This window comes from Chlorella variabilis (assembly GCF_000147415.1).
Source record: "Chlorella variabilis unplaced genomic scaffold CHLNCscaffold_24, whole genome shotgun sequence".
In the NCBI taxonomy this organism is placed as follows: domain Eukaryota; kingdom Viridiplantae; phylum Chlorophyta; class Trebouxiophyceae; order Chlorellales; family Chlorellaceae; genus Chlorella; species Chlorella variabilis.
The window spans coordinates 164,070-191,977 of NW_005435064.1; the positions used below are offsets into that span (position 1 = coordinate 164,070).

At 61.5% G+C, this 27,908-nt stretch overlaps 9 protein-coding genes across 9 annotated transcripts in view; 4 read left to right on the plus strand and 5 right to left on the minus strand.

Annotated features, from left to right (window-relative positions):
* Positions 1-3,390, minus strand: part of CHLNCDRAFT_139271 (hypothetical protein) — a gene marked incomplete at both ends in the record, with an annotated part of 3,675 nt that extends 285 nt beyond the window's left edge. The window contains 9 exons of the mRNA XM_005844179.1: positions 347-449; positions 524-552; positions 673-782; positions 976-1,327; positions 1,670-1,826; positions 1,983-2,105; positions 2,226-2,351; positions 2,463-3,225; positions 3,344-3,390. Coding sequence (XP_005844241.1) covers positions 347-449; positions 524-552; positions 673-782; positions 976-1,327; positions 1,670-1,826; positions 1,983-2,105; positions 2,226-2,351; positions 2,463-3,225; positions 3,344-3,390 — 1,810 coding nt within the window. The remainder of the gene's footprint in view (positions 1-346; positions 450-523; positions 553-672; positions 783-975; positions 1,328-1,669; positions 1,827-1,982; positions 2,106-2,225; positions 2,352-2,462; positions 3,226-3,343) is intronic.
* Positions 3,391-3,727: 337 nt separating this feature from the next.
* On the minus strand, positions 3,728-10,432 carry CHLNCDRAFT_139272 (hypothetical protein; the record flags this gene model as incomplete). Its single annotated transcript, XM_005844180.1, has 21 exons — positions 3,728-4,158; positions 4,332-4,389; positions 4,510-4,624; positions 4,761-4,906; positions 5,104-5,237; positions 5,390-5,555; positions 5,686-6,115; positions 6,571-6,713; positions 6,923-7,043; positions 7,262-7,331; positions 7,501-7,553; positions 7,647-7,834; positions 8,017-8,205; positions 8,352-8,504; positions 8,663-8,695; positions 8,996-9,079; positions 9,311-9,412; positions 9,547-9,694; positions 9,770-9,888; positions 10,025-10,160; positions 10,311-10,432. 21 exons carry the CDS (start codon positions 10,430-10,432, stop codon positions 3,728-3,730), a joined length of 3,141 nt encoding a protein of 1,046 aa, XP_005844242.1.
* A 365-nt stretch (positions 10,433-10,797) lies between these two features.
* Positions 10,798-14,141, plus strand: CHLNCDRAFT_139273 (hypothetical protein; the record flags this gene model as incomplete). The annotated part of the gene is made up of 12 exons (XM_005844095.1): positions 10,798-10,872; positions 11,138-11,179; positions 11,325-11,479; positions 11,611-11,799; positions 11,980-12,122; positions 12,303-12,422; positions 12,599-12,777; positions 12,966-13,112; positions 13,227-13,369; positions 13,464-13,713; positions 13,838-13,935; positions 14,042-14,141. The coding sequence occupies 12 exons, from the start codon at positions 10,798-10,800 to the stop codon at positions 14,139-14,141; spliced, it is 1,641 nt and encodes a 546-aa protein (XP_005844157.1).
* Positions 14,142-14,331: 190 nt separating this feature from the next.
* Positions 14,332-16,579, minus strand: CHLNCDRAFT_56325 (hypothetical protein; the record flags this gene model as incomplete). Its single annotated transcript, XM_005844181.1, has 5 exons — positions 14,332-14,748; positions 14,923-15,046; positions 15,315-15,470; positions 15,611-15,892; positions 16,124-16,579. The coding sequence occupies 5 exons, from the start codon at positions 16,577-16,579 to the stop codon at positions 14,420-14,422; spliced, it is 1,347 nt and encodes a 448-aa protein (XP_005844243.1). The 3' UTR covers positions 14,332-14,419.
* Positions 16,580-17,150: 571 nt separating this feature from the next.
* Positions 17,151-19,315, plus strand: CHLNCDRAFT_139275 (hypothetical protein; the record flags this gene model as incomplete). Its single annotated transcript, XM_005844096.1, has 3 exons — positions 17,151-17,456; positions 17,611-17,790; positions 18,476-19,315. 3 exons carry the CDS (start codon positions 17,151-17,153, stop codon positions 19,313-19,315), a joined length of 1,326 nt encoding a protein of 441 aa, XP_005844158.1.
* Positions 19,316-19,673: 358 nt separating this feature from the next.
* On the minus strand, positions 19,674-21,888 carry CHLNCDRAFT_139276 (hypothetical protein; the record flags this gene model as incomplete). The annotated part of the gene is made up of 9 exons (XM_005844182.1): positions 19,674-19,928; positions 20,065-20,181; positions 20,382-20,469; positions 20,615-20,656; positions 20,728-20,927; positions 21,059-21,085; positions 21,190-21,280; positions 21,367-21,596; positions 21,772-21,888. 9 exons carry the CDS (start codon positions 21,886-21,888, stop codon positions 19,674-19,676), a joined length of 1,167 nt encoding a protein of 388 aa, XP_005844244.1.
* Positions 21,889-22,123: 235 nt separating this feature from the next.
* On the plus strand, positions 22,124-22,690 carry CHLNCDRAFT_139277 (hypothetical protein; the record flags this gene model as incomplete). The annotated part of the gene is made up of 3 exons (XM_005844097.1): positions 22,124-22,229; positions 22,410-22,438; positions 22,565-22,690. 3 exons carry the CDS (start codon positions 22,124-22,126, stop codon positions 22,688-22,690), a joined length of 261 nt encoding a protein of 86 aa, XP_005844159.1.
* Positions 22,691-22,889: 199 nt separating this feature from the next.
* On the plus strand, positions 22,890-23,831 carry CHLNCDRAFT_139278 (hypothetical protein; the record flags this gene model as incomplete). The annotated part of the gene is made up of 4 exons (XM_005844098.1): positions 22,890-22,954; positions 23,089-23,172; positions 23,354-23,480; positions 23,709-23,831. The coding sequence occupies 4 exons, from the start codon at positions 22,890-22,892 to the stop codon at positions 23,829-23,831; spliced, it is 399 nt and encodes a 132-aa protein (XP_005844160.1).
* Positions 23,832-25,276: 1,445 nt separating this feature from the next.
* Positions 25,277-27,117, minus strand: CHLNCDRAFT_36950 (hypothetical protein; the record flags this gene model as incomplete). The annotated part of the gene is made up of 7 exons (XM_005844183.1): positions 27,008-27,117; positions 26,797-26,850; positions 26,544-26,707; positions 26,289-26,456; positions 25,976-26,152; positions 25,576-25,755; positions 25,277-25,467 (listed from the first exon to the last, which is right to left on the minus strand). Coding segments are annotated over exons 1-7 (990 nt in total), but the record flags the coding sequence as incomplete, so codon positions are not given.
* Positions 27,118-27,908: the final 791 nt, after the last annotated feature.

The following is a 27,908-nucleotide window of genomic DNA, read 5'->3' on the forward strand; positions in this document are numbered from 1 at the left end:
CAGGGGGGGGGGGGGGGGCATGCACACGAACATGCAGTTGCACACCCTGAGCTGTTCTCAACAGGGCAGGAAAAAAAAAAAAAAAAAAAATCAGGACCAGCAGCAACTTGCTTGCCTGCTTTCACGGCACGTTCGCTGGCCACAGCCCATCCATTGGAGATCAGGAGTCCACTTGCAGTGCCCAGCAAAACAGCTGGGCCCAGCGCTGCCACCAGGCCTGCAAGACCACGAGCGGGAAGAAAACGCGGGTGCAATGTTAGGGTGGCACAAACAAGGGTAGGGTGGGATATGTATGGTTGATCGGAGTTTCAGACAGCTTCCGCCAACCCACTCACTACTGGCCCACCTGCACCGGCATAGAAGAAGCTGTGGGTGGCCAGCTGCAGGCCCTGCCCCGCCGCTTGCATCGTCAGCAGCTTGCCCAATGCGCTGTTCAGGTGCAGCAGCACCTGCAGTGGAAAATCGAACACAAACTTAACGACGCCCCAGTGACTAAGGCGCCTTGGCTGGCAGGAGAACCAACCTTGGTCTCCCATACGAGTGCGAAGCAGTCTGCACTGGGCACGAATTGTGAGTACCACCAAAGCAGGATGGAACGCAAGATTTGGCAAACGGGCAACCTCACCAGGCAGGCACAGGTCGAAGCAGCCTGCACGGGGCAGCGGCACGCACCCGCATCGCTAGAGGTGATGCAGCTTTGCCAACAGCTCTCAAAGTCGCTCCGCTGCGTGATCCACCCTGCAACATAGAGGTTGACCGCCAGCTTCACGTCGCCGCTTTGCCTGCAGCCACGATGGCACGAAAGCACGCAGGAGGCTTGGCTCAGATGGGCAGGCCCAGGGATCCTGCAAACTGAGTGCATGCTCCCAATACAGCAGCACCCACTCATCACCACCACACACCCATGCACACACGCACTTTGCTCGCATGGGCACCGGCAGCAGCAACTCTTCCTCTTTCTTGCCACCCCCGAACCAGCGGTGCCACGCCGACTGCTGCTCAGCCTGCGGCTCCTGCGGCTGTGCCACTAGCTGCTGCTGTGGCTGCAGCTGAAGGGTCTTGCTGCTCCCAGAGCCTCGCAGCGATCCACTGCTGCTGGCCCGACGCAGCGCTTGCTCCCTAGCCGACTGGTAGCTGCTGCTGGCCAACCCCAGGTGGCCACGGTCGCCACCCGGGCCAACTGCATCTGGCATTGACCCCATTGCTACCTGTTGGTCACGCAGGCTCTGCAAGGGCTGCAGCTCCTGCTCCTTTGGTGGCTGGTATAACTGCTGCTGCAAAGGAAGCAACTCTCGGAATCCAAACTCGTTGATTGTTGCAGTGCGGTCTGCGGCCATGAGGTGGTGTTAGGTCATCCATAAAGGAGGTCATCCATAAAGCTCAATCAGTCAAAAAGCAGGCAGGTGCCGATTGGGCAATTGCAAAGATGCAAGAAGAGCAGCCAACAGAGCAAACATCAAGTGTGCAGCAGCACCATGTGCCGGGTGCTGCAGCAGACCCACTCACAAGCCATGCGTGTGCCAGTAGAGGCGGCGCCAGAGGCGGCCATAGTGGTGGTGACGGCTCCAAGCCCTTCAAAGGAGGAACCAGATGTAGCAAATTTGGAAGGGGGGAAGCCAACTGAGCTACACATGTATTGGGAATCAACGGACGCTCAGTGGGCACGCACCAGCCGTGCTGGCCAAGAAGCCAGTGACGGTGCCGGCGATGGCAGTGGGGGCTCCGATGAATCCCAAGATTGATCCCACACCGGCAGCAATGGCAGGGGCTGCCAAGCCGCCAGTCACTGCAAACAGCGCGCCCCCCCCCACGGCCGCTGCGCCCACCTGTACGCAGGGGACACCATGCATCATGCATGACTGCACAAGCCTGCCGAATATCTTTTGGGCACAAAGGGGAGTCGCCCCTGTGTGCGTGCTCAGTGCCCTATCTCCTTCCCTCACACTTGGCGCACCCTCCCAAAACGTATCCAGTCCCCCAACCTTGAAGTAGCGCATTCTTCGCTCCCAAGCATCCTCTTCAAGGCTGGACAGCGATTTGTGGCGGGGCGCGCGGTCACCATGCGTGAGTAGCACCTCCAGGTTGGACACCTTGCGTGGTGGCACCTGCAACATGGCAGAGGGGCCAGAGAGTTGGGCAGAACAATAACCCTGCAAGCATTGAACGTTGCCCTCCTGAGCTGGGGCTTGGAAAAACAGGACGACGCAGCATCTGCTGGACCGCACCTGCAGCCAGCTGGCCACTGTCAGCAGGGCCACCCGTGCCCGAGCATCATACCACCGCACTGCCACTGGCCGGGGCAGCTTCGGGATCGTGGGGTCTGGCGGCATAGGTGCGGCGCCCACGCAGCACTGCACCAGTTCCCACACGGCCCCCATGGCCTTGGGTGAACCACCTGCAGCTCCGGGGTTCCGCTGTGTAGCGGCCTGCTGTTGATGTTTTGGGGGCATCACCGACGTTACCGGCTCGTTATCTGGCTCTGCCGCTGCCATTCTAATATTTCTGCTGCTGAGGGGGTGGTCCATCTCTGCCTGCCGCTCCCCATTCTGCTGCTGCTGCTGCTGGTCCTCCTCATCAGTGCTGACCTCCGAGTGCAGGCTCAGCCCGCCGCTAAGGCGTTTGCTGATGCGCAGCACGGCGTCCTCTGCCTCGCCTGACAGCATGCGGTGCAGCGGTGGCTGCTGCGACCGCTTGCGCTCCGCGCTGGCCTGCAGCTTCTTCTCTCGCGCCAAGTCGGCTGCCCAGTCCTCGTCGTCGCGCCCCTCGTCCTCGCTGTCACTATCGATCAGCCCATGAAAGAGATGGTCTGGCACAGCGCGGCGCTGTGGGCTGGCCGGCGAATCGTCGCCACCAGGGCGGGCAAGGCGGGAAGCGCTGCGGTGCAGCACCAGGGGCGGCAGCGATGCCGCCAGGTCGGCGTCCAGCATGTCTATGAGCCCCCGCACCATCTGTTTGAAATAGTCATCGCCAGCGGAGGGCGCCGCAGTGGGCAGCAGCTTGAGCCCTTTCCACTTGGTGGGCGCCACCTGCAATGGTGGCAGCTCACAGTCGGCCGCAGCAGGTGTGCAGTCGTCGAACTGCACAGGAAGTTGTACCTGCAACTCTCGGTATATGCGGTCCGCCAGTCCTCCCGAGACTGACAAATCATACCCCCACCACGCCTCGAGCTCAGCCTCAGTCACGTTAGCAATGGCGCGAGGATCGCGTTCCACAGCGGGCGGCTCCCTGCAGGCAGCTTTGTAATGCTGGTCGGCGGGCGGCCATGACAGCAAGCGTGCGGTGCACTCACCCCCATGTCTCTTCGCCGAGGTTGCAATCATACTGTGATGCGTGGAGGGCCAACGTGAAGAGCGAGGCCACCGCATAACGCTCCTCGTCGTTCAGCTCCATGCTTGCACGGGTGCCGCCAACCGCCGCTGCGGCGGTGAAACGCCGCTGCAGCCCCGCCAACGGTGAACGCCGCTGCGGCCTGCCGACGACTGCCGACTATCCTTGACAGTGCTCGCTCCCTGTGGGGGCGCCGGTGCAGGTTACTAGCGCCGTGTTCACCGTCTGCAATAGACCGGGTGCTGTCAGATGTTCTGCCTGCGATGATCCGTCGCCCTGGCTGGCGCAGGCAAGGCGAATGCACCTCTGCCATAAAAAGAGCCGTACCGCGCCGAGACAGCTCGCACGGTCGACCGCGGTCACGCTCCGCCCTCTCCTGATTACAAGGAGTCCTGACTACTCAGTCAATTTCAATGGCCCCAGCCGCGGGAATGTCGTGCGCCCCCTCTTCATAGATAGCAGCTGGTTGCCTCTTGCGTAGTGAGCTTGCCGAGGTGCTGGGCACTGTCGGATGCGGTGCTGCGTGCGATGCCACATTCTTGTGCTGCTCCGCTGCTGCTCCCGCCGGGCCCGCCTGCTCCTCTGCAACCACACCCGCTGCTGCTGCTGCTGGCACCAGCTCCTGCTGCGCCTCGGCATCTGCGCGCTCCAGCAGTACCTGCACATCCTCATCTGCCTGGGCGCCCTGACGGCGATAGAAGAGCACATAAGCCGCGCTGGTCTTCACCCCGCTTTCCTCCATGCGCCCCACGTGCCCGTCATCAAATGTGTGCCAACCGCCGCTTGCCCCCGGCATGCGGCAGTAGGCAGTGTAGTGGCCGCCACCCATACCTGCAGCGGGGAAGGGAAGCAGTGGGACGAGGTCATGAGCGTGCAGGCACAAGGGCAGCGAGGTGCCGCAGGAGCGGTCGCTGCATGTGCCAGGGAGAAGGCAGCTACCCATCGATGGGCAGGCCTAGACAAGGAGCTCTCCCCACCATTTGCCACTCAATCCCGCGACGCACCTCCATAGTGGTTGGAGACGGCATAGAGGTCGTAGCGAGTACTGCGGGCTGGATCGCTCTGAGCGCCGGAGGCAGACAGGACAGCCAGGCAGACGGGTCAGGTTGCAGCTGACGGCGTTGCGATGCAATCATGACAACAGCTGGCGTAGGATACCCCTCAGCAGCGTGCCATGCCTACCTGCTGCTGCTGCTGTGCTGGATGCGCATGCTGCTGCCTGCTCCGCAGGTAGGGCGTCATGTCCAGATCTCTCAGCGGGAAGTCCACCAGCGTGTCCAGCTTGTCGCGCGAGTATCTGCAAGAGGGACAGCAGCAAGGACAGGTCGGTGATAGAGGGGAAGAGTGCAATGATGGAGCGTTGAGCCTCTTGGAGGCAGCCCGACCTCTCGAGTGCCGCAGCCAGGTGCCCCTGGCCAGCCCCGTCCCCTCACCGCGAATAAGAAAAACGCTTGAGATGGACTACCAGAACGTCCGGCAGGCTCCACAGGTCCAGCTTCTTGTCCGCCTGCACGTGCTGCTTGCACTTGCCGCAGTACCACCTGTCCTCGGCATCCAGCTGCTCCGGCTGCAGGAATGTCTGCAGACAGGAGGGGCAGCTCAAGGGGCGTGCCTTGGCAGTTGCGTAGGGCAAAAGGCGACCAGAATGGGGCTGCAAAAAAGAGTGGGCATTGATGTGAAAAAATGCCAGCAAAGCTGGCTGACCATGCTGTTGCAGTGCCCAATCCTCCTCCCCTCATTCCACCCAAAACAAAACACACAAAATGAAATCAGCACCTCCAGGCACTCTGCCAGCGTGACGCTCTTGCCGCCATCGCGCTGCTTTTCCGCCAGCGCCAGGGCTGATGCGTCCTTCTCCGCATCCAGCAAGGGATGCGGGTCATACAGCTGCCCCGCTGCGTCCTGCCACTCTGCAGGCAGGGGACGGCAAGCAGAATGAAATGATCGGCTGGGCTGCTGCTGCTGCTTTGGTGCGCAGCCCTGCCTGCCGCTCCTGCACGGGGTTGATGCCGCAGAGCCTGCATTCCACTGGTTCCAGAAGTGTAGTGGAACTGATCCCCACCTGCCACCAGCAGCAACGGCTGGCCATCCTCTGGCACCTCGAGAATAACACTGTAAGTCGTCAGCGCCATGTTGTAGCCGGCGCGCTTGGCTGCTTTGAGCAGGAAAGGTGGGCTAGTGGCAGCTGCTGCTGCTGCCGCTGCCGCTGCCTTGGCCGCGTCTTCCTTCTGTGCAGCAGAAAGCAGAAGGAGAAAGGGAGAGCAGAACTATTTTGAGTTGTTGTTATTGTTGTAAAAAGATGAACGACACCAAGCCATCTTGGTATGGCAGGCAGCGAGACCCGAGATGCTCCCTCACCTGGGCAGACCACAAGTCAAAAATCTCCTCGCTGTCTCCGCTCTGTGCCATTGCTGCCGCGGACACCATGGGAACGTCTGCGGCAAATAGTCCTGATGCTTGGGCATTTGTGCCATTGACCGGCATGCTATCCAGCCAGGCCTCATCGCCACCCGATTTGGCGATTGCTTCAGCATCAACCGAGCCGTTGGGTGGGCCGCGGCCAGGGCCACCCTGCTCTAGCTCCATCGCCTCATGGTCTGCTGCCGATGCCGAGATCATCATTGTTTCTGCAGCTGCCTCCGGCCCTGCCGCCACTGACACTGCGCTAATCGGAGCTTCATCCATAGGCGCAGGGCCCTCTGCCTGCTGCTGCTGCTCAATACTATCGCTGCCAAACACAGCATCTTCTTGTGCAGCAGGTGCTGGCGCCTGGGGCCTGCGGAAGGGCCTGCAACAGGGAGAACGGAGTGAGTGCGACGGGATAAGCGCACAATCCTTTCATAGAAAATGCACCATGCCACTCTATCGATTACATGCATTCCATGCTGGGCCACCTCAGCAGCTGCTCCAAGGCAGCATCGATGGTGTCGCGACCTCCCCCTGGGGCCACCACATGTGATGGATAGTCCAGACTCTGCATCTCGGTTCTCAACGCTGCAAGGTGATTGTCGGGAAGAAAGAGTGGCGTGGCGGGAATGGGCCACTCAGGCCGGCTGCTACGGGCCCTGCGTTGGGGGTGGGGTGGGTGGGTGGGAGTTCGTGCGCGCTTGGTGGCGCGCGGGATGGAGAGGGAACACGACATAGGACAGTAAATTGCTAGACCAAAACCCAGTAGTGTGCCAGCCAACTGCTTCTTGTTGTGCCGCCTTGGCTGCAACACGGCACTTCACGTCCCCTGCCCACCTGTGGAAGATGTGCACGGGGTGCTTGCCACTCCGTGGCCCGGACTCGGAGGAAGGGTAAACGTATGCAATGTACAGGTGGCTAGTACTGCGCGAGTGGAAGAAGGAGCGGGAGCGCAGGTCCTCGATGGATGACACACGTGCCTGCAACAGGTGCACGGGGTGAGCAATGCGATGGGTGGAATGGGGGGTAGGGCACGCATGCATCAAAATGTGCCGGGGAATCAATTCCAGACCCCCAGGCAGGACCAATGGATCCAGCAGAGGCAGACATGGGACCGGTGGATCCAGCACAGGCAGACGTGTGCGGTTCATAAACATCGTTCATATTCAATGATTATTATGTGCCCCACCTTGGAGTCTGCATACACGGCGAAGCTGGCATCACTCATGTTGAACTGAGTCAGAAGCAGTACATCCTCAGGAGCCTCTGTGGCTAGGCCCAACAGCTCTGCAATCCCCGCATACAGCTGGCTGTGGGCAGGGCAGGGTACGAATGCAAGTATGGGTAAGAATCGGGAGAATGTGCAGTAAACGATGCACACGGCATGCGCGGCACGGTGGCCAGCCTGCAAGTCGTAGGGCAGGCCATGCGACCAAAGACTGTCCACCAATGCCGCATGTCTTGCATCACAGTGTGCCAGTTGCAGGGCTAGCAGTGTCGTGCCACATCAGATGAATGCCTGGCTCACCCTACTGTGGCACTCTTGGGCACCTCGATGCCGTAAGTACGCGGCGCAACAGTCCCATCCACGAACACCGCTGAAAGGCAGGCACGCACGCAGGCGAGAGCATTCTGATGTCAGCAGGATGGGTGAAGGCGGGCAGGGCCTGCCACAGAGGGGAAACTGGGACTGTATTCTGTTGATTCCATCCCCAGCGAGCTGTTTGTCGGCCTCAGACAGTCTCCCATCACGCAGCGCATAAACACCTGTAAAGGTGACACCACGCATCTTGGAGGAGGGCAGCGGCAGCGACAGGTACCTGAACATAGGGTGGGAAGGGACCATGTCTGCTGCCCCTAATGGGTGGGACCAACACTGCTGGCGGCATAGCTCTCACATTAGCGGATCGAACTTGACCGACTGGTACTCGCACTGTGGGCAGGTCAACACAGAGCGGTAGAGCCCCTGGAAGGCATCCACGATCACGCTGTCGTTGCGACGTCGATAGTTGGCCCATGCCTCTGCTGCCACCTCCTCGTCAGGCCGGCCGTCTGAGTCCTTGTCTTCGATGTAAGGCTTGTCAGTGATGCGGTTCAGGTCCTGCAATGTGTGATGTGTGACATGGGGTGTGCATGGGGGATTGGGGTGGGGGCAAGTCAAGAGATGGTGCGATGTAGCAGGCATGAAAGATATCGAAGAAGCAGTCATACCATCAAGCCTGAAAGCGCCCGACTACCAATGGTTACGGATAAGCCATCACAAAAACAAAGCTGCCCCCGCACCTCGTGCAGACCATCCAGAAGGAAGGCCAGCAGCTCCTGGCTATCCTCCTGCGCGTAGCCGCTGAACTGGGGGCAAAACTTGGCCAGCTGCCACTTGAAGAGCTTGGGGGAGACGTGGCCCACACCACCCCGCCACAGCTTGTCCATCAGTGCACCGAATGCCAGCGCCAGCTTGCCACCCAGCGACAGCTGCAGAGACAGCCGCACAGAGAATGAGGCGTGCAGGGGGGTCACAAGGAAGAGATAAATGCAGGCAGTCGGCGGCAAGCAGCAGTAGCACATAAGGTGGACGGCAGACGATTGGATGCAACATACAGCTCTTCCCCTCGACTCACCGGGTTGTCTTTGTTGAGGTCGCGCTTGTAGGCGCCGGTGAGGAAGGTCTGCATGAGTGGCAGGCTGTGTGCCAGACATTGGAGCGAGGAGTTCATGAAGCAGGTGTTACCCAGGTTACCCAGCCCCGCCAGACCGCGGGCGCGACCCGGGGCCTGCATCGGAAAAATAGCATATTGAACAAACAGGAATGGAGGAACTTTAGACACCAATGCAAGAGATCGCCATTTCAGCTTCCCTGGCATGCACGCGAGGGGTGGCCGCTGAGCTCCCTGGCGCATGAGCTGGCACCAGAGCAACAACAGAGGCTCACATCATACACAACATCGTCAGCCCAGGGAGGGGCCTGCACAGCGCAACAAGGCACACCATGGCGCACAAGATCAGCCACTGTTGGATGTGGCAGAAGCTGAGGCTGGGCAGCAGGCATGCAGCAGGAAAGAATGGGAGCAGAAATGGCACGTTGTGCAATACACACCCGATCAAAGGAGCGGGAGAGGGGTGACATGGGGCTGGTGGCTACCAAGCCGCTGCTTCCATGTGGGCTGCCAAGCCGCAGCGGGGTGGTGGTTGCCGGCAGCATCAGCACCGGGCTGCTGGGAATGTTTATATCCGCAGCACCTGGACCATCTGTGGTTGGTTGCACCTGCCGCCCCCGTGGCAGCAGCAGCACCGCCTGCTGGTCCTGCAGCTTGTTGCCCGTCAGTGTCTTGTAGGTGGTGGCCTCCAGCTACAGCACAGTTATCGGAATCAGCGAGCAGGGTGGAGTGGACGAAGGGCAACACTTCAAGAACAGCCAGGCAAACGAAAAGAAATGGTTGGCACATGCACCATAGACTTTAGTTGACCGCAGGTTTCAACATGGCTGGCAGTTGGGCTGGGTTCATTGCATTGCTGGGCGTACAAGGCACATCCAGCAGGCGCCCCGCCCTGGTGAAATTGTTGACACACACGCACGCACATTGGCACCCTGTTGGCAGCGCCTGTAATCGTACACATCATAATCGTCAGCCTCCAGCCCCATCGCCGAGCAGGCCATGGTCTTGAGCTCCGACAGCTTGCACTGAACGCAACAGCAGTTTTTGACACGAGGGTGTACAAAATGCGTCATGGTAGGGGCAAGCAATGGACGTGCTGCCGACTGACATGAGCTGCCTGGGCCCCGCCACCCACCACCGTCCACCTACCCGCACTTACCATTGCGCTGCACCCCACCACCGCCTCCTGCTCTTCCGCGCCCGCAGGACGCGCTATCACACGATAGTGCTGCTGCTGCGCCTCCAGCTGTATTCGGTGCCCTGCCATGTGATACTCGCGACGCACCTCAGGCCCCTTGCAGCCATACCTGCAGAGGCATCCAGCAAAGGCAGCTAATGTACAAAAATAGAGGAAGTAGCGTCCAGCACCAACATCAGCTTACCATTCTTTGAGCAGGTTCCAGGTGGGCTCGTGTACCATCCAAAAGTGATGCTTATCGACCAGCTGGTCTCGCACGACCACCACGCCTGCCTGCTGCTCAGACGTTAAGTCGGAAGTGGACTGCAGGTTGCAGGGCCCGACAGAACGGCTGGGACAAAGACACCCACAAATAACTCCACTGACAACCAGGCAGCAGGCAGGCAATGAAGCCCCAAAGCAGATGAGCAAGCTATGTCACCGCGTCCTTGGTTCTCACAGGCGGCTCCGCCACCAGGTCACTGTTATCGATGGGGCCCGGGCGCGGCGCGGGCTCCTGCTGCGGCACCACTTTGGGCTTCTTGCGGACCGGATCATATACAAATCCGCTGTACTGACACCAGCCGCTGAACCACCTGCAACAGCGGCACAAGAAGGACCTGTGGGTGTCGCGTCTCAGGCTCCCAGCCGCGGATGCCGATGAACCAGCAAAGATGTCAGCATTAATGGGACCGACAAGTGGGCTGCGCCGTGCTGAACTGCTACATGCATGTTGCACCACTCACTTGTTGCTCACAACAAAGAGCGCGTCGCCGGCGGCGGGGTCTGCCGCCGCCGCCGCCTGTTCGGTTTCCAGGACAGCCTGTGCTTCTTGTTGGCCGCTGAGCTGGGGGAATATCAGAGCCATCCTCAGCCCTTCAAGCCCCTCCCCCCAGGCTCTCTGGATGGGCTGGCCAATGGACTGCTGCCGATCACTGGCAGGGTGCCCCTCGGTCGCTGCCAGCTTCAACGATCACAGACCAGCCGTCAAACCTCGCGCAGGCACCAAGAGGGATGCACTGCGATAAGCCAACGAAGAGCTTGAATGCAGCCCAGGGCGATCACAGCGATGCAACAGTGCTCGGAGATTGCGAGTCTAAGGCGAGAATGCCTTCCTGCTTGCCAGGCCAAGTGCGCCAAGCTGGCACGCCCCTCTGAATTTCTTCTCCGCCCGTTTCGTCCCGTCGCACTTCCAAACAGCGAGGCACCATGGCTAGCGCACAGGGACGCAAAATGTTGAGCGCCGAGGAGAGGCGCAGGCAGAGGGAGCTGGAGGAGGCCCGTAAGGCGGGCTTGGCGCCAGCAGAGGTGAGCAGGCGGTGCTGCAGGGATGTGGGCCAGGCGTGGGGCTGCGCGCGGCTCCGTGGGCTCATGTGCGCTGCAGTCCGGCAGCCTGGCGGCCATCCAGAGGCCCCATCTGCCCGTGCCAGCCGCCAGGGAGCAGCCCAGCCGTTGGGAGTGCAGCGCCGGGCTGCATGAGGCGGACTTGGGCCCCGCGGCCGCCGCTGCCGCCAGCGTACCCCAAACCCCACGTGCAGAAGTATCACTCCATTTTTCATTGCCTGCATCGCAGTTGGATGAGGAGGGCAAGGAGATCAACCCCCACATTCCGGCCGTGAGTCCTGCCATGATTGTGACTGAAGTCCATACCTGCCGCGGGAACGGGGCGGGTGGTTGAGGCGTCCTGGTGCTGCTGCTAGTCAGTCCTGCGCAATCTGGCTGGCCGCCCAATACCTGCCTGCTGCACCACCCCGCCGCAGTTCATGGCCGACGCACCCTGGTACCTCAATGCCGGGGCCCCCTCGCTGAAGCATCAGCGCAATTGGAAGGACCAGGTGACAGATGAGATGCGCTGGTATGACCGCGGCGCCAAGGTGTTCCAAGCAAACAAGTACCGCAAGGGCGCTTGCCAGAAGTGAGCTTGAGCAGCAGCGGCGACTGCAGAACCGGAGCTCGGCGGGCTGCGATGGAGCCACGGCTGTGCAGTTGCCGTTGGCGCACCATCACCACCTTTCTGACTGCCACGCCCTGCCTTTTGCCCTGCAGCTGTGGTTCCATGTCCCACAGCACCAAGGACTGTATGGAGCGGCCACGCACCAAGGGCGCGCGGTGGACCAACAAGAACATTGCTGCCGACGAGAAGGTGGAGGACGACTTTGAGCTGCGCACGTTTGATGCTAAGCGTGACCGCTGGAATGGATACAACGGTGATGAGTGGGTCAAACAGGCGGAGCGGTGAGTGGGTCGGGAAAGAGCAGACAGCGAGTGGGTGGACCTGGGCTGTGGTGGTCCTGAGTTGCCACCACGCCACATTTCACCCATGTGCGCACTGCTGACACCGGGCTGCTAGCTTGCAACCACTGTTTGATGATCGCATCAATGAACACACTGTCGTGGCTGGCTGGGGGGCTGCAGGTTTGAGAAGGTGGAGGCAATGCGGGCGGAGATTCGGCGCAAGGAGCTGCTGGAGAAGAAGCTTGCTGGGGAGGTGGAGGAGGAGGAGCTGGAGGGGCAGCTGGGGCAGGAGGAGGCCAAAATTGACGAGACGGAGGAAGCCGGTGCGCGCCTGGTGCATTGCTGGGGTGATGCTTGTGGGAGGGAGGCGTGGGGCCTCGGCAGGTTCCGCTTGCGATGGTGGGATGGTCGCCGCTGATCGTGTGCTGCTTGTCAATCTTGTGCTTCCTGCTTCCTACCTACTCATGCTTGCGTGCACATCATGGTATGCCCTGCTGTTGCAGGCTTTGCCAAGGTTGAAAAGCGCGTCCGTACGGCGGGTGGCGGGTCCACGGGGTCGGTGCGCAACCTGCGCATTCGTGAGGATACAGCCAAGTACCTGCTCAACCTGGACCCCAACTCAGGTAAGGCGGCGGGGCATGGCTTGGAGGGGGACGTGCGTGGAACAAGGGACCGGTGCAGTGTGGGCATGGCTCTGCATCCAGCTGTCACCAGCTGGGCAAGGCCAGCAGGGCAACGTGGCCGGCAGCCAGTTCGATTGCGCAACCTTCCAAACCAGCCTTGTGTGCCTCCACCGCAGCCTACTACGACCCCAAATCGCGCTCAATGCGCGAGGACCCCAACCCCGAGAAGGACCCCAGCCAGAAGACGTTTTATGGCGACAACTTTGTGCGCCAGAGTGGTGAGGTTGGGGGGTTCAAGGACCTCAATGTCTTCGCCATCACCACCCACGAGCGCGGCCAGGACGTGCACATGCAGGTGGGATTCGCAGTGTGCTGGCTGACAGCTGGTGTGTGTCAGGCATTCCCCTGCATCAACAGCCCATCGGCAGGATTGGAGAGCTGCTGTTGGCATGCATGCTTGTGGACCAGACATTTTGCCTTCCACTTGCCCTCCTGCATGCTGACTGGCCTGCTGTACTGTTGTTGTCGTCACACCACCTGCAGGCCATGCCCTCTCAGGCAGAGCTGGCCTTCCAGCAGTTCAAGCAGCGCAAGAAGGCACTGGAGGGCGCCACCAAGGAGGACATCCTGGCCAAGTATGGTGATGCGGCGGCTGCCCCCACTGATGACATAAAGGCGCTGCAGGCAAGTGTTGGATTGCGCATGACTGGCTGGCTGGCCCTGATGTGATTGGATGTTGTGTTGATGCATGCCGCGAATGCCGCCAAAGACTAGCTGAGGCGCTTGTTCTGCCCTGGGCTGCAGGCCAGCGAGGCGTATGTTGAGTATGATGCAGCAGGGCGGGTGCTGCGGGGCCAAGAGGTGAAGGCCAAGTCGCGGTATGAGGAGGATGTGCTGATCAACAACCACACTGCGGTGTGGGGCTCTTGGTGGCACGATGGGCAGTGGTGAGTGAAGGGAGGGCGGGCCAGGGTTTCGCAGGGAAACAAGGTGGTTCACCGCTGTGGACACTAAGTGTGTTCTTTATGTGTGTTGTTGCAGGGGCTATGCATGCTGTCACAGCACCATCAAGCAGAGCTACTGCGTGGGCGCGGCAGGCACGGTGGCGGCGGCGGATGCAGCAGAGCAGCTGGCAGCGAACATGGAAAAGAAGGCGGCAGAGGATGAGGCGCGGCGGAAGGAGAGCAAGCTGGTGGGGCACAAGCCAGCTGCAGATGTGTGGGGTGAAGCGGGCGATGACCTTCAGCTGGACCAGGACAAGCTGCGGGAGGCACTTAAGCGGCAAGAGAAGGTGTGCGGAACTGGGGCTGACGTGGGGTGGGTTGAGGAATGGAATGCTGGAGGGGCTTTGCGGTGCCTGCACCGAGTGTTTCATGGCCGCGCTGATATAAGCATTCCGTAAGGTGCTGCCGCAGCACGAGAAGGAGGACGATGAGGAGTTGGATGACCGCAAGCGCAAATACAACAGCTTGGCGGGCCAGGCCTTGGACGTGACGCAAGAGGAGATGGAAGCGTAAGTACACGCCCCAGGCTTTCCCAGTTCTTGTCAGCTTGCCCTTTTAGGTGTTAACTCCCCCTGTTGCATAACTGATCTTGTTTTGAGCTCGCCACGTCTGCAGGTACCGAATCAAGAAGAGCCGCGGTGATGACCCGCTGGCCTTCATCGACAAGGAGAAGGCCAAGCAGCAGGGTGGCGCGGGGGAATACGAGTACGTGTGACTACGTGTGATGTCAACAGGCCGTGCAGCCACCTGTGACGAGTTTTTACGCTTTGCCCAATGTATGATATGCCACTGCTCAAACAAATGCCCCGTTGCGATTTCATTTCTTATGTGCCGCTTTGCTCTCCTGCCCGCTTTCCCTCCTGCTTCTGTATTGACGCTTTCCTGCAACTGTCACTTCCACTTCTGCATGCTGGTTCACAATCAAGGTCAGCAATGGTAAAAAAAGAGCAACCAGAAGGAAAGAGATAGAACTCGTTTTGCCAACTCTACGTCCTAAAAGTACGAGCAGCAGAACTCCTCGCGACTGGTCAAAACAATAGAGCTGCCGTCTGGGTGCCAGCACAGCCCGGTGGCCCGGAAGCCGGGCAGCGGGATGTGGACGCAGGATGCGCCGTCGGGGGTCCACAGGTACAGCTTGCTGTCGCCAGTGCAGATGACAAGGCGATTGGAGGTGGGGCACCACTGCACAGCACGCACCACTCGCGTGTGCAGCAGCAGCGACGCCAGCTCCAGCCTGCTCGTCTCCCAAATCCAAACTACGCTGGGCATGCTGTCGCACCGCGTGGCAATGTAGCTGCCGTCAAAGCTCCAACTCACGCTCCCTGCGTCAACATTGGCAGCAACAGGTCTGGAAAGCAAATGGCACAGAGTTCATGCCACACCAAGACATGCACCGCGGAGTGCAACGATGTGCCCAGCATGCGAGCACCGCAGGAAGCTCAGCAGACCAGCCCAGGGTCCCTGGCCTCCCTGGACCATAACAGGCGGCCACTCACCAATGCCCAGCTTGGGGTTGGGCTTGTCCACCGCCGGCCGCACCACCGGCATCCGCACCGGCAGCTCTGCAACCACATACCGCGACTTGGTCAGGGCCATCTCGCCAACCTCGTCGTCCATATCCTGCCGCAAACGGCAGCAGCGAATGATCAATGCGGCAGAGCTGTACTGCATCTGCTGCTGGCTGTCGCGCTGGTGGCAGGTGTTGTTTGGACGAGGACAACCTGTCACTGACAGGTTAATGGCACCAAAACATCAGCTGCCTCCGATCCAGCAAACAACCTGCTGCCCTCACCTGCGAGGCGTCTGGTCCCAGCTTGACCGGCGAGCTAGTGCGTGAGCCTGGGCGCGAGCCAGGGCGTGAGCCGGGGCGCGACCGAATGGTGCCGACTCGGCTCATGCTGCCTGTGCCTGCCGCTAGGATTCGGCGCCCCGTATCTTCCTCTACCTCGCTGTAGGCTACAACACTGGGCGGCCCGCTGACTGTAGGCTGGTGTGAAAACTGGGCCAGTGGACTCCAGGTCACATGGTTGAGCACAGTTGCGCCCTGCAGCACACATTGGTGCACCCTCACAGCACGGCACGTGGGTACATGGGAAGGTACCGCTAGCCTGCAGGCAATCGACCGATGCGCAGAGCTGCATGCAGCTGCATGCCGAATTGCACTCCAGCGGCCTGCCACCCCACCTGCTCGTAATCGCCCAGTGCCAGAAGCTGCCCTGAGGGGCTCCAGGACACAGCCTTGATGCCCAGCAGATCCTTGTACGCCGAGTAGGCAGTCAGGCATTCGCCCTCGGGCGTGAACACGGCCAGCTGGTGGCCGTACAGCGCCGACTCCCAGCACGCGATACAGCCACCGTCGGGCGACCAGGCCAGGTCGGCGAGGTCGGTGGTGCCAGCTGCAAACTGGACTCGTGGCTGCCAGGTGGTGCAGTCGTACATGGCCAGCGAGTCCTTGCAGTCGGACCGCTGCACGAGGGAGGTGGGGGGGGGCACAGCAGGGCACAGGGTCAGCTGGCGCGCAAGAGGCAGAGGTGGGTTGGCAAGGGCCCTGACGGGAGGTTGCAGCGCAAAGCACAGGTTGCACAAAAAGGCAGACTGCAGCACCCAACAGCACGCTCCCGTGCCATCAAACATTGCAGAGTGCAGCAGCGCCACCGGTAGCAAGCCGTGTAGTGGGGCTGCCCTCGGGCCGCTCACGTGTGCCACTGCCAGCAGGGTGCCATCTGGACTGAATGCCAGGCCAGCATGCGCATGCTTGGGGCCGCGCAGGTTGACGCATGATTGGTCCACCAGGCTCCACACCGAGAGGCGCACGCCAAAGTCGGCTGTGAGCAGAATGTGCTGGCCGTCGGGCGTCCACCGTGCAGCCACAATTCCGGCGGGGCCCTCGGCGATGCTGCAGGCCCAGTCCGGGTCCGACACACAGAACACCTGCACCGTGGCGCGCTTGAACAGCCCGCATAGGATGTGGTCGCCGTCGGGGCTCCAGCTGATGCTCTCGATGCGGTCCAGGCAGCTGCACAGGCCGACCACCGCCAACGAGTCGGCAGCGCGCACCACCAGGCGGTAGCCCTCGGCCGACGCCAGCAGCTTGCGGTCGGGGCTGAATGTGGGCTGTGGGCCCGAGTAGGGCAGGCGGTCTGTGAAGTCCATGCCTGCAGTTGCGGCCAGCAGCGATAGGTGGGTGGCTGCTTGGAGCCCGGCCCCCTTCCCTCTAGGAGCCAAGAGTGCGGCGGGGTGGGGCACCTTGCCGCCGCGGCAGTTTGCTCCCAGGCGGCGGCTCGGGCAGGATGCTGGCTGCTCAGCGCCGTCATCGCACCTGCTCAGTCCCGCGGGGCGGCTTCCCCTTCCCAAACAGCAGGTCAACAGACTCGACGCGAGCTGCGGGCACCTGACAGGTGAAATGTTGAGCGTGCGGAGGCCTCCAACGAACAACGAGTTTTCGCAGCAACACGCGCAGTTTGAAAACACTGCCGCACGCGCTGAGTCCGACCTTGGATTTTCAGTGGCGCAGAGGGCGGCCGCAGCCTGAAGAAGCAGCAGAAGCAGCAGAAGCAGCAGCAGCAGAAGAAGAAGAGAAGACGGTAGGGTCCTGTTTCGACTGGCAGGCAGGACATGGCATTGTGTACTGCGCCGCGCAGCTTGCGCCTTTTGTGACCCGGGCGCCTTAACGATAGCCATTTGTGATCCAGCGATCCGAGAGACCCCAGATAAAACAAGCTGAATGGGCCACGAGATGGACTGCCCAATCTGCAACAGTAGCCCCAGGCAGACCTTGGAGGCGCTGGAGGCGCACGCCAACGACCATTTCCCTGATTCCTCCGCTGGGGCTACTTCGGCTTGCCAACACTGTGGGCAGGCGGTGCCAGAGTGCGACCTCGATAGCCATGCCCTGGCGCACCAACTGGAGCAGGAGCTTGCTGGCGATACGGCAGTCGAGGATGCGGCAGCGGAGCTTGCTTGGGGTGGCGGCAGCGAGGATAACCACATCCACATTCTTCAGCTGGAGGAACTTTACTTGGACGAGCTTGTGAGGGGCTGCCTGAGAGATGGGGATGGGTTGCTGATCGATGTGCGGTGCCTCTCCTACCCACCGCCTGCCTTGCCCGCCCGGCTTTTCGCAGCGCGCACAATACGGCTTCTCCTCGCAGCCGAGACCGGGTTGCTGCCGCTTGTGCGGCCAGGAGGGGCATTGGGCTGTCGACTGCCCTCAAAACCCCGACAAGCAGGAGGCCGAGCGCCGCGTGCTGGATCCCCCGCTGCCGCAGCGCATCACCGCCACCCAGCAGCGCGCCACGCCCACAGACATGTCGGGGGGAGGCGGCCTGGTGCAGCTGCTGGCAGCGTGCCTGGAGCAGCAGCAGGTGCCTGCTGCTGCCTCCTACCGCGCAGGGCTGTGCGGCACGGTGGACCACTTCGGCTCACACATGCTCTACTCTTCAGGCTGGGGGTGAGGTGCTTGCTGGCAGGGCAGCTGAGGCGGCGCACTAGTGATATCTGCCAAGTGAACACGGTGCAGGTGTGGCTACAACAACATGCAGATGCTCGCCAGCCACCTGATAGCAGTGCGTCCGGTGAGTGCGACGGCGAGTCAGCACCAGAAGTATGGAGCTGTTCTACAAGTGCAGGCATGTGACAACAGAGGAGGCGGTCCAGCTGCCCTGCGCATGGCCATCACTGCAGGAGGCCAGGCAGGCGATGTTTGGAGGAGCTGCCTTTGTACCAGACATCCCTGCGCTGCAAGCTTGGCTAGGTATGGTAGCACTGGAGCAGCGCACGAGTTTCTGCGTGGGGTGGGAGATGGCAATTGTAATCACCAGCCCCTGGTGTGCTACAGAGGCTGCGTGGCAGGAGGGGTACGATGCAATGGGCGCCGAACAGCTGGCCTGGCACGTGCAAGGAACAAAGGTGACAGAGGCGGTCCATGTACTTGGGGATGGGTCTCGGACTTCTGCTCAAGTATGCTGCCCATGGTGGGCTGCCATGCCAAGCCCCAAGTCCCGCTCTTGACCGACCGGCTGCCCATGTCCCGGTGCTTTTCTGCCGCAGAAGTGGGTTGGCACCACTGAGTGCGCCTCGCTGCTGCGCAGCTTTGGCCTGCGGGCGCAAATTGTGGACTTTGGGGCCCGGACTGGCGAGCTGGTGGCGGCAGGCAGCTCGTCGGCAGCGATGATGACTCGCGGGGCGGTGCCAGCGCACCCCAATGTAGAGTGCGACGGCTGTGGGCAGCGCCCCATCCTGGGTGACAGATACAAGAGCGAAACGCTGCCAGACTACGATCTGTGCGCCGCCTGTTACGCCAAGAGCAGCTCAGTGGCAGCAGGGCCCTATCGCCGCATGATGCCCAGTGCGGTGCGGATGCCCAGCCAGCAGCAGGAGGAGGGGAGCGCTAGCGGGGGCAGCATGCAGGACCAGCTTCTCCAGTGGGTGTGGCGCTACTTCATGGCTGGCGACGACGGGGCACAACCTAGCAGCAGCGACACAGCAGCCCATAGCTTGCAGCCGGCACTCGCAGAACGAGGGCCGGCTACTGCCTCGGTCAATGCCAAGCGCCAGCGAGTGTCACCTCCACCGCGAGTGCGCCTGTCGGGGAAGCCGCCTCTCTACTTTCAGCACGACGGCCACAGCCGTACAATTGTGGGCTGCGAGCGACGCCTGGTGGGGCAGCAGCGCCGAGCAGTGTACACCCTGCTCATCCTGGACCCAGGCACGCCTGGCGGCAAGCTGGCGGCGGCGCTGGCGCAGCGCTGCGGATGGCAGCGTATGCTCAAGCGAGGGGCCCACACGCTGCGGCACCAGCAGTACCAGCTGCTGTTTGTGCAGCCAGGCCTGGCCGCTGCGGCGGAGAAGGAGGCGCTGAAGCTGGTGGCGGCCGTCGAGCGCTACTGACCCTTTTTGTCCACCCATTTTTGCCAGTCGCGATACGTACATAACATGCGTAGTGGACCGGCTTCTCAATGCTGGAGAGGGTGCAAAGCCAAGGCACAGCAGAAGGGGGAAGCGCCGGGTGCACTAGGGAAAGGGTGAGTGGAGGGCTTGAGCTCGCTATGCGACGTTCACTCAAGGGAGCGCCAGGGGTACACAAGGCGTGCGCTGGGAGCCGTTCAGGGAAAGTACAATGGGGCCATGAATAGCCAAGCAGGCATGGGCATCACCACAGGGGAGAGGCAGCAGCCCCTACTTTGGCAGGTGCCACGTGAGGGATGGGTGGTACAGCGCATCGATATGCGAGGGCGTGTCGCGCAGTCTATGCGTCATTGGCACCGCAGCCCCAGCTGAAGCAAATCAGGTCCAGGAACGACCACCTGCACTCGCAAGACGAGTTGGCGGGGCACTCAGTCCACCCAAAGTAGCCGCAGAACGTGGGGACCTCTGGGTTGGTGGCGTCCTTCTTCAGCGGGTAGCTGGCGGCCTTGTACACGCCGCACGCGCCCGAGGCCTCGCTCGACTTGGCGGCCAGACGGAAGAAGCCCTGCTCGCCCCAGCCCTCGCCCCAGCTGTTCTGCACGACGCAGGCGGCGCGGGCCGGCAGGCACAGGTGGCCGGTAGGTGCACAACATTGAGCAGCTTCACAGGACCAACTCGTCCATTCACAGGGGCTCAATCCCAACTTCCTACTCCCTGCGCCCCCGCTGCACCTTGATGACATAGTGGGGGGTGCCGCCCTTGGAGCCATCGTCGTAGCCAACCGCCAGCACGCCGTGGTTGAGGTCCTGGCAGCACGCGTCGTCGCCCACCACGCCGCTGTGGTAGAGCTGCAGGCAGGAAATGAAGGAGCAGGAGAAAGAAGGGGGAAACAGGTGAGCAGCCTCTTTGAAGCAGAGGACGAATGCTTCTAAACGAGGGTTGTCAATACGGCATACAGCAGGTGCACTTGCAAGCCTCAGTATTGGCTCATGAAGCACATGCAGCACCAGCCACCCGCCTGCAGGCTCATGGAGGCGCAGATGGCCACGGACACGGGCTGGTGCGCAATGGCCTTCTTCAGTGCCTCGCCGTCGTTCTTTGGCACATCCTCAAACCCGTCTATGGTCACAACATGCCTGCAAAGGAATCATGGCAGCAAGGAAACAAGGAGGGCCGGGGGTGCATTCTCAGACCCCCCCACAGCGGGCATGAATCCGTCCGAGGGCCCATCTGGGCCTTGTACACAAGCACACTGCAAACAGCCGCCGCAGGTGCCCCCACCTGTCGGCCTCCTTGCGGCGCTGGCAGATGAGGCCATAGCCCCTGCGAGAAGGACAGCAGGAACGCTATTAGTGAAATAATCGATGTTGTAGAGAGCTTCAACTCCAACTTACCAGTAGCTGTAGTCATCCTCGCTGTCGATGCCGCCATTCTTGGTGATGTAGTCGAACGCAAAATCCATGAGCCCGCCACCACACCCCAGGTCCTTCTCACTGTCGCAGTCCACCAGCTGCTGCTCGCTCAGGCTGACCAGCTTGCCCGTGCGGATGGCGTTGATGCCCTCCACGGCGCCAGTGGCACTGAACGCCCAGCACTGCGCAGCGCAAGGAGCACGGCAGGGCGCACACGGTTCATCCTTGTCGCTGCGCATACCAGGCATGCAGCCGCGGTAAGTAGCTCCATGACTGCTATCCCCATCCAACTGCCGGCGAGCTGCACACTCACCGAGCCGCACATGGCCTGGTTCTTCACCTGCAACAATACACCCACAGACAGCAATCAGAAGGTTGGTGCGCCACAACCGACGCGACCCGCCCAGCGTTCCCAGCAAACCCCAGGAAGCAGCATCCGCTCACCGGAGTCACTGCGTTCTTCTTACGCCAATCCACCGTCGACGGCAGGTCATTAGCGTCAGCATACTGGAACGAGGTGGTAGTGTGCTCCTTGCTGCAGGTGCAGGTAGGGGAATGTCTCCAACCGCCTCCGCCCCGCCGCGCTTGCAACACGTCCGCCTGACTTGCCGCCCAACTCACCCTTCGCGCAGGGAGGGGTTATACCCCAGGTGGGTGGCCGCAAACTCCTCGAGGGTCAGGTCAGCAAACTGGTTGAGGGCGAGGACGAGGCCCGAGTTGCGGGCGTTCTGCTCTGCCACATGCTTTGCATTCTCCACAAACACGGCCTGGCGCTTGCGGGCCTCGCTTGCGCTCTTATAGGACCGGCCATGGGTCATCTGCCACTGCGAGAACGCCTGGCCAGGGTTCTCCTGCACAGGGCGAGGCGGGCAAGCGCGTTTACCCAGGCGGGGCGCCGTGCGCCCGCCTCGCCCACAGCGCCCGCCCACAGCGCCCGCCAGATGCACAGGTTCGGTACTGGGAATCGGCAAGGGCCGAAGCCCCAGCATAGGGGCCAAGAACTCGGACGGGCGCGTCATGGCTCACCAGAGCGAACTGGGCGGTCAGGGGCTCCAGGTTCAGGCTGCTGTCTGAGTTCTCGGACACGCGGGCCCGGGCCAGGCTGACCAGCAGAAGGCCGGCGAGGAGCACAGGGCCTCTCATGCTGGAACAAGTGGTGGTGGTGGTAGTGGCCCCTTCCGGCGTGCAGAGAGTGAAAACGATAAGGCCCCTGTCGACAAAGAGTGAAACTGGACGACAACGAAGGAAGGGAGGAAAACTGCGCCTGCAGGCACCCGACCCCGTTTCGGGAGCGTTGCGGAGGGCAAGCCAGAGCGCCTGCAGAGCCGCGATCCGTTGGTCTGTTAGTTCTGACTAGTCCGTTTCTGCAGCGAGTGAGATGGCGGAAGCTTGCAAGGCCTACGCTGAGGCCTGGGGCCTGAGTGGCTGTAGTCTCGAGGTGTCCGAGTTGCAAGGCTACGATGACCGCAATTGGCGGCTGACCGGTGAGCCGGACGAAGCGCCGGCCACCACCGCCCGCCACCGCCGCCGCACTACCCTACTCACACTTAGTTCGGAGCTTGTTGCACTCCGAACAGTTAAAATGGGCCATTTTAACTGTTCGGAGCGTGGCCGCCGGGAGTTTTGACCCAGTTCACCACGATAGTATTGTGGTGAAACTGCAGACGCTGAGGGCAAGTCCTGGGTTCTGAAGGTGCACAACGACATCGACAGCCGAAGTTCGGCGCAAATCCCCGAGTCTCAAAACGCGCTCCTGGGCTTCTTGTCAGCACAGGGTTTCCCCGTTCCTCTGCCTCTGCCTCTGGTGCCCCCCTGCCAGGGCGACGGCTTCACGCTCCGTGTTGCCGGCGAGGATGGCCAGGTGCACGCAGTGCGGCTGCTGTCGTGGATGCCAGGAAGCCTGCTTGTCGATGTCGCTCAGTCCAGCGCGCTGTACCGCGAGTGAGTAGCGCGCTATACCGGGAGTGAGGCGGCTGCATGCCCTCCTGAGCTTGCCACGGTCATCAGTTAACAGAACACTCAGTCTGCGTCATTGTGGATCCAGAATCGGCGCCCTACTTGGTAGCGTCAACCGAGCGCTGCAGGGATCACGGTTGCTAGAGCGCTTTCCATCACTGCGACGTGCGGAGTTCGAATGGAACTTGATGAGCCTGGCAGCCACGTATGCTCGCCTGCGGACTGACCTGCTCAATGTAGCAGGCGTGGATGTGTGAGTTGTGGCTGTTTTGTTTTTTGACTTGGCCAGGTCTGTGGCAGTGGCACCGGCTAGTGCAACAGATCCACTCCGTGCAGTTTGCCGGCACACATTGGCAAGCTGCAGGCAATGTGCCCGCCTGCCTGCAGCACACTGCTGGACGAAACAGTCGCGCACTTCCAGCAAGCCACGTGCAAGGCTGATGCGTCGCTGCGCCGCTCGATCATCCACAGGTGCTTGGGGCACAGCAGAGGCCTGTGCAAGTGCAGAGCGCAGACCGCAGGAGAAGTATCGTGACATGCAGGGGCAGGGGGGCACTACCGCACCGCCATCGCTGCAATGTGGAAAGATGCCCGCCCACGATTCGCCCGCCCCTGCTGCACCCCTGCTCCCTGTCCTCATGTCCACCTGTAGCGACGCCAACGAGAAGAACATTTTGGTGGATGCAGCAGCCGCAGAGGCCGCCGCTGCGGCTGAGCAGCAGGAGGCTGCAGTTGCCACAGACATTAGAGGCGAATCACTAATTACGGGCCTGATTGACGTAGGAGATGCCATGGAATGTTGGGTAGTGGCTGAATGCGCCGCTGCGTGCGTTTATATGATGTTGTTGGAGATAAATATATCGAATCCTCTGCCGGCGGCGGCCGCGATAATAGATGGATACCGGCGCGAGATGGATCTTTTGCCCGAGGAGCTGCGCATACTGCGAACTCTCGCTATGGGCCGCCTTGTACTCAGCCTGTCCCTAGGCGCGCATGCGGCGGCGCAGCGGCCTGACAATGCAGAGTACCTGCTCAGCACCCAGAAGAATGGGTGGCGCCTGCTGCGCCTGCTGCGCGGCTTGAGCGACGAGCAGTTCCTGGCGGCAGTGGCCCCTGCCTCCCCCTTCTGACCTCCCACACCTCTTTGCCCTGTGTGCTTTCACATTGAGCAAAAGCAGGAACAAACAGACAGTGTGACGCGCGGGGAGAGACAGGGCCAGGGATGCTGCTACAGGCACAGAATGGTGCACAGCGTGGTGCTCAAGTCCTCGGCCCTCACTCGCAGCTGCTCACGCAGCCGCATGGGCAGCCCATCTCCTGCTTGTGCCTGTTGCACTGCCATGGCCGCCAGCAGCCTCTTGTGGTGAGCCAGCGAGGATGCCAAGTTGAGCAGCACGGGGCTGCCCTGCACCTGTGCCAGCACCGCCTCTGGCAGCTCTGCCGCCTGCTCCTCACTGCCGCTGCTCTCAGCCACAACCTCCTCCAGCGCATCCTGCCAGCTCAGCTCCTGCAGAGCAAGCACATCGGGGTCGGGGTTGAGCACAGAAGACCAGCATGCATCCTCGCCCTTCCCTCACGACCCACCTTCCCCTGTAACAGTGCGGCGGCGGGGGGCGCAACTGGGCCAGGCTGGCCTCGGTCAATGCCCAGCAGCGTGAGTGGGCAGGCATCCATGGCGCGCAGGAAAGGCAGCGGCACCACCGCGCCGCTGCTGTAAAGCGTTTGCAGCTTCTCCACCCAGCGCTGTGCTTCGGTCTGCATATATGGCAAAGGAGTTTGGGAGCCATTGAAGGCTGACTGCGATTGTGAGTCGCACCTCCCTGGCCTGCCGCTGCAGACAGAGAAACACCGGCCAGCCCATTGGCATGGGCACCGCACCTTGGGCATCTTGGGGGGCAGCGGGCGTGCACCAGGGGTGGGCAACCCGTCGACCTCCAGCCCCACAGCGCCCTCCACCATGGCATGCATCGCTGCCATGTAATCCTGGCTGGCCTCTGCTGCCACGTTGGCGTCTTCGCCGCCACTGATGCCACCAGGGCTGGGTGGGGTGCGTGCAAGCGTGTCGTGCATGAAAGTTGCACCTGCCATGCTGCTGCCAAAGCCTGCAGGTGCAGGAGCAGTGCAAGTATGGTGGTGGCAAGACATGCGGGTGGGCCAGCGGGGGGATGCAACATTAGCAGTGTCATGATGTGGCTGGCAAACATCACAGCACCAGTAACGACAATGCAGAAAACAGTGCAACACACCAACTCGCTGAGGCGCCTTGGTGGATGGTGGTGCCGCCGGTGACACCATAGTGCCGCCCCAGCCTCCTAAGCTGCTGTCTATTGACTGGCGCACCACCATTGTGCCGCTGGGCTCGCATCCACGAGCAAAGGCTGCCGGGGAGTGGGCAGCATTGAAGCCGCCATCTTCCGCCGCTACCGTCTGCTGGTATGCCATTGGAGGCTGCAGGTGCTGCTGCTGATTAGCCACTAGCGTTCCGCTGCTGGGCCCATACACGGAGCCGTGGGCTGGCCTGGCAGGGGAGGCCAGACTGCTGCGGGGCTCACGCCAGGAGAAAGCACCGTCTTCAAGGGCTGCATTGCCTGCTGCTGGCACAGCCTGCTGTGCCTCAATGCCTGCCATCAGCGCCATTTCCGCCATGTGCGTCCGTGCCTGCTGCACAAGAGGCAGCAGCGCCCGTACCGCCACCGTTGTGACTGCATCACGTGACGTGAATTTGTGCTGCTGCAAGTACTTGGCGGTGGGGCGGGTTCGTGGGTCCTGTAAGAGGAAAGGCAGGGGTGGGGCTCATAGAAGCGCCCTGCGCATGATAAGGGGCAACAACAGGTCGGGCCCAGATACCGAGGCACTCATGCTCACCCACCCCACCTTTTGCAGGCACTGCGCTACAAAGTCTTGGAAGTTCAGGCTCCAACGCTCCTTATCCGCCAGGCGTGGGGGCGGGTCCTTGACGATCATGAAAATGACGCGGTTGGGGTTGATGCGCCAGCGTGGGGGAAACTGCTCTGCCATCTCGATTGCGCTCACACCCAAGGCCCACATGTCCACCTGCAGCAGGACACAGGAGGAAGTATGTGCTTGTCCATGAGCTTGTGCGTATGTGGTGTGAAAAGGACAAAAGGGTGCGAGGGCACAGCTGCCGCGGCATGCGCTGCATGCCAACAAGGGCTGCATGGCAAGTGGCGAGACCTGCATTTAGCAGCATACTGGAATCTGGAGCCATCTGCCCACACCACCGCGTGCACGGCCCCCCAGCCCAGCCCCACACCTTGCCGTCGTACTGCGACACTTGAATGACCTCGGGTGCCATCCAATGCGGCGTGCCTATAAAGGTGTTGCGCTTGCTCATGGTGTTTGTCAGCTGCGCTGCCACGCCAAAGTCTGCCAGTTTCACCTCCCCCGCTTCACTCAGCAGGATGTTGCCGCACTTGATGTCGCGGTGCACCTGCGGCGAAGCAGGGCTGGAGGATACATTGGTCGCAGCCTAGGCACCCAAGGTAGGCCGCCCGGCACGTGGGCCCACCCGACCACAACAGCCAAGGCCCTCCTCATAGGCTCCCCGAGCAGCAGCCCCATCAGACCTTGCCCATGGAGTGCAGGTAGACCAGACCCGCCAGTGTCTGGGCGCAGATGTAGGCGATCATGTCCTCATCCAGCCCGCCGCCCCGCGTGTGCATTACATCGCTGACACTTCCGCCCGCGCAGTATTCCATGCAGATCCACAGCGCATCACGCGTGCGCCAGCTGCCCTGCAGTCTTGGCAAAAACATCACATCAAATGCAGCACAGATAAGCTATCTGAACCACCAGGCGGTCTAAGTGTGCGGCAGCCGTACATAGTATTTGACGATGTTGGGGTGGCTGCACTCGCGCAGCATGGCAATCTCCTTTTGGATGCTAGCGATCTCATCCTGCTCCGTGACGGGAATGATCTTGACCGCAACAATATCGCCTGAAGAAAGGATGCGAGCCTTGTGCACCGCGCCATAGCTGCCGCGCCCTGCAGCGGCCGAGGGGTGCAAGGGGGCGGGGGGTCCCTCCAGGCTCAAAAGGCACAGGGAGGGTGGCACGTCTGCACCATATGTTCACCAAGAGGGTGGATGAGCTCGAAAATCTTGAAAGGATCGGTGATAGAGTACGCGTCTGCAGGCACGGGCAAAAGCCTCGGAGCAGTCGAGCACGATTGCACGGCGGCGGCGGGCGGGTGCGGGGAGGCGGCGGTCATCGACAACTGCAGAGGCCTGACCGCTGGCTGTTGCGTTCACCCTCACGACTTCCCGCGCTGCCATGAGTGTCTCACCTGCCTCGCTGCCCTGCCGCCTGCGCGCAGGCGAACTCGACTGCTGACTGGGGGCCATCTAATTTGCTTACACCGACTGTCTGAGCATGCGCAATGCTGGTGCGTCAGCCTGATCAATCTTAAATTGCCTTGAAAGCAAACGACCCAGCGTCATGTGTTGCCCCCTGATGTGGCACCCTCCCGATTGGGCAACCCCCGCCCCCGCTCCCTCCTGGCAGCCCGCGCGGCGCTCCCCTCCCATACGTGAACTGACCCCATATAGCCCTGTTTGAGGGTTGAGCGGGGCGGAGCGGGGCTGCTTGCACACGTGATGGCATGCACGCTTCAACGCTCCCGCTGTCATCTCACCTCTCTAGCGTCAGAAATACAACTCTTACAAGCCAACCAACACGAACAGAGAGACCGAACAACAGAAATGAACAGGAAATATGAAGCCGCCACAGGCGGCAGCACCTTCCAGCGGAGACGGCAAAGCGTACAAGGCACACTTTTTCAATGGTTCTTGCAATTGCCACCCTTACCGGTTATACAGCCACAGTGCCGCCCACACCGCGCACCATTCTTCTTGCAGCTGCAGTTCCGGGTGCAGGCGCCGCGGCAGCCGCAGCGCACGGCTGCCTTGCCGCCGCCGGGCTGCGCCGCCATCGCCACATTGAGAGACACCACAGGCACTCCTCGCTGCGCCGTGCCGCTGAAGGTCAGCTCGCTGGCCAGGCTGGGTGGCGCCTTAGATAGCCTGCTGGCCTGATGCATACCCTCCACCACTCCAGCTCCGCTCCGCAGCCGGTACATGGTCACGCCAAAGGGCCGCTTGATCTCCACCACGCGGCACACGATGCGGTTGCGGGCCCAGCTGCTTGCCCACTTTGCCGCGCTTCGGCGGCAGCAGCAGCACGTCATC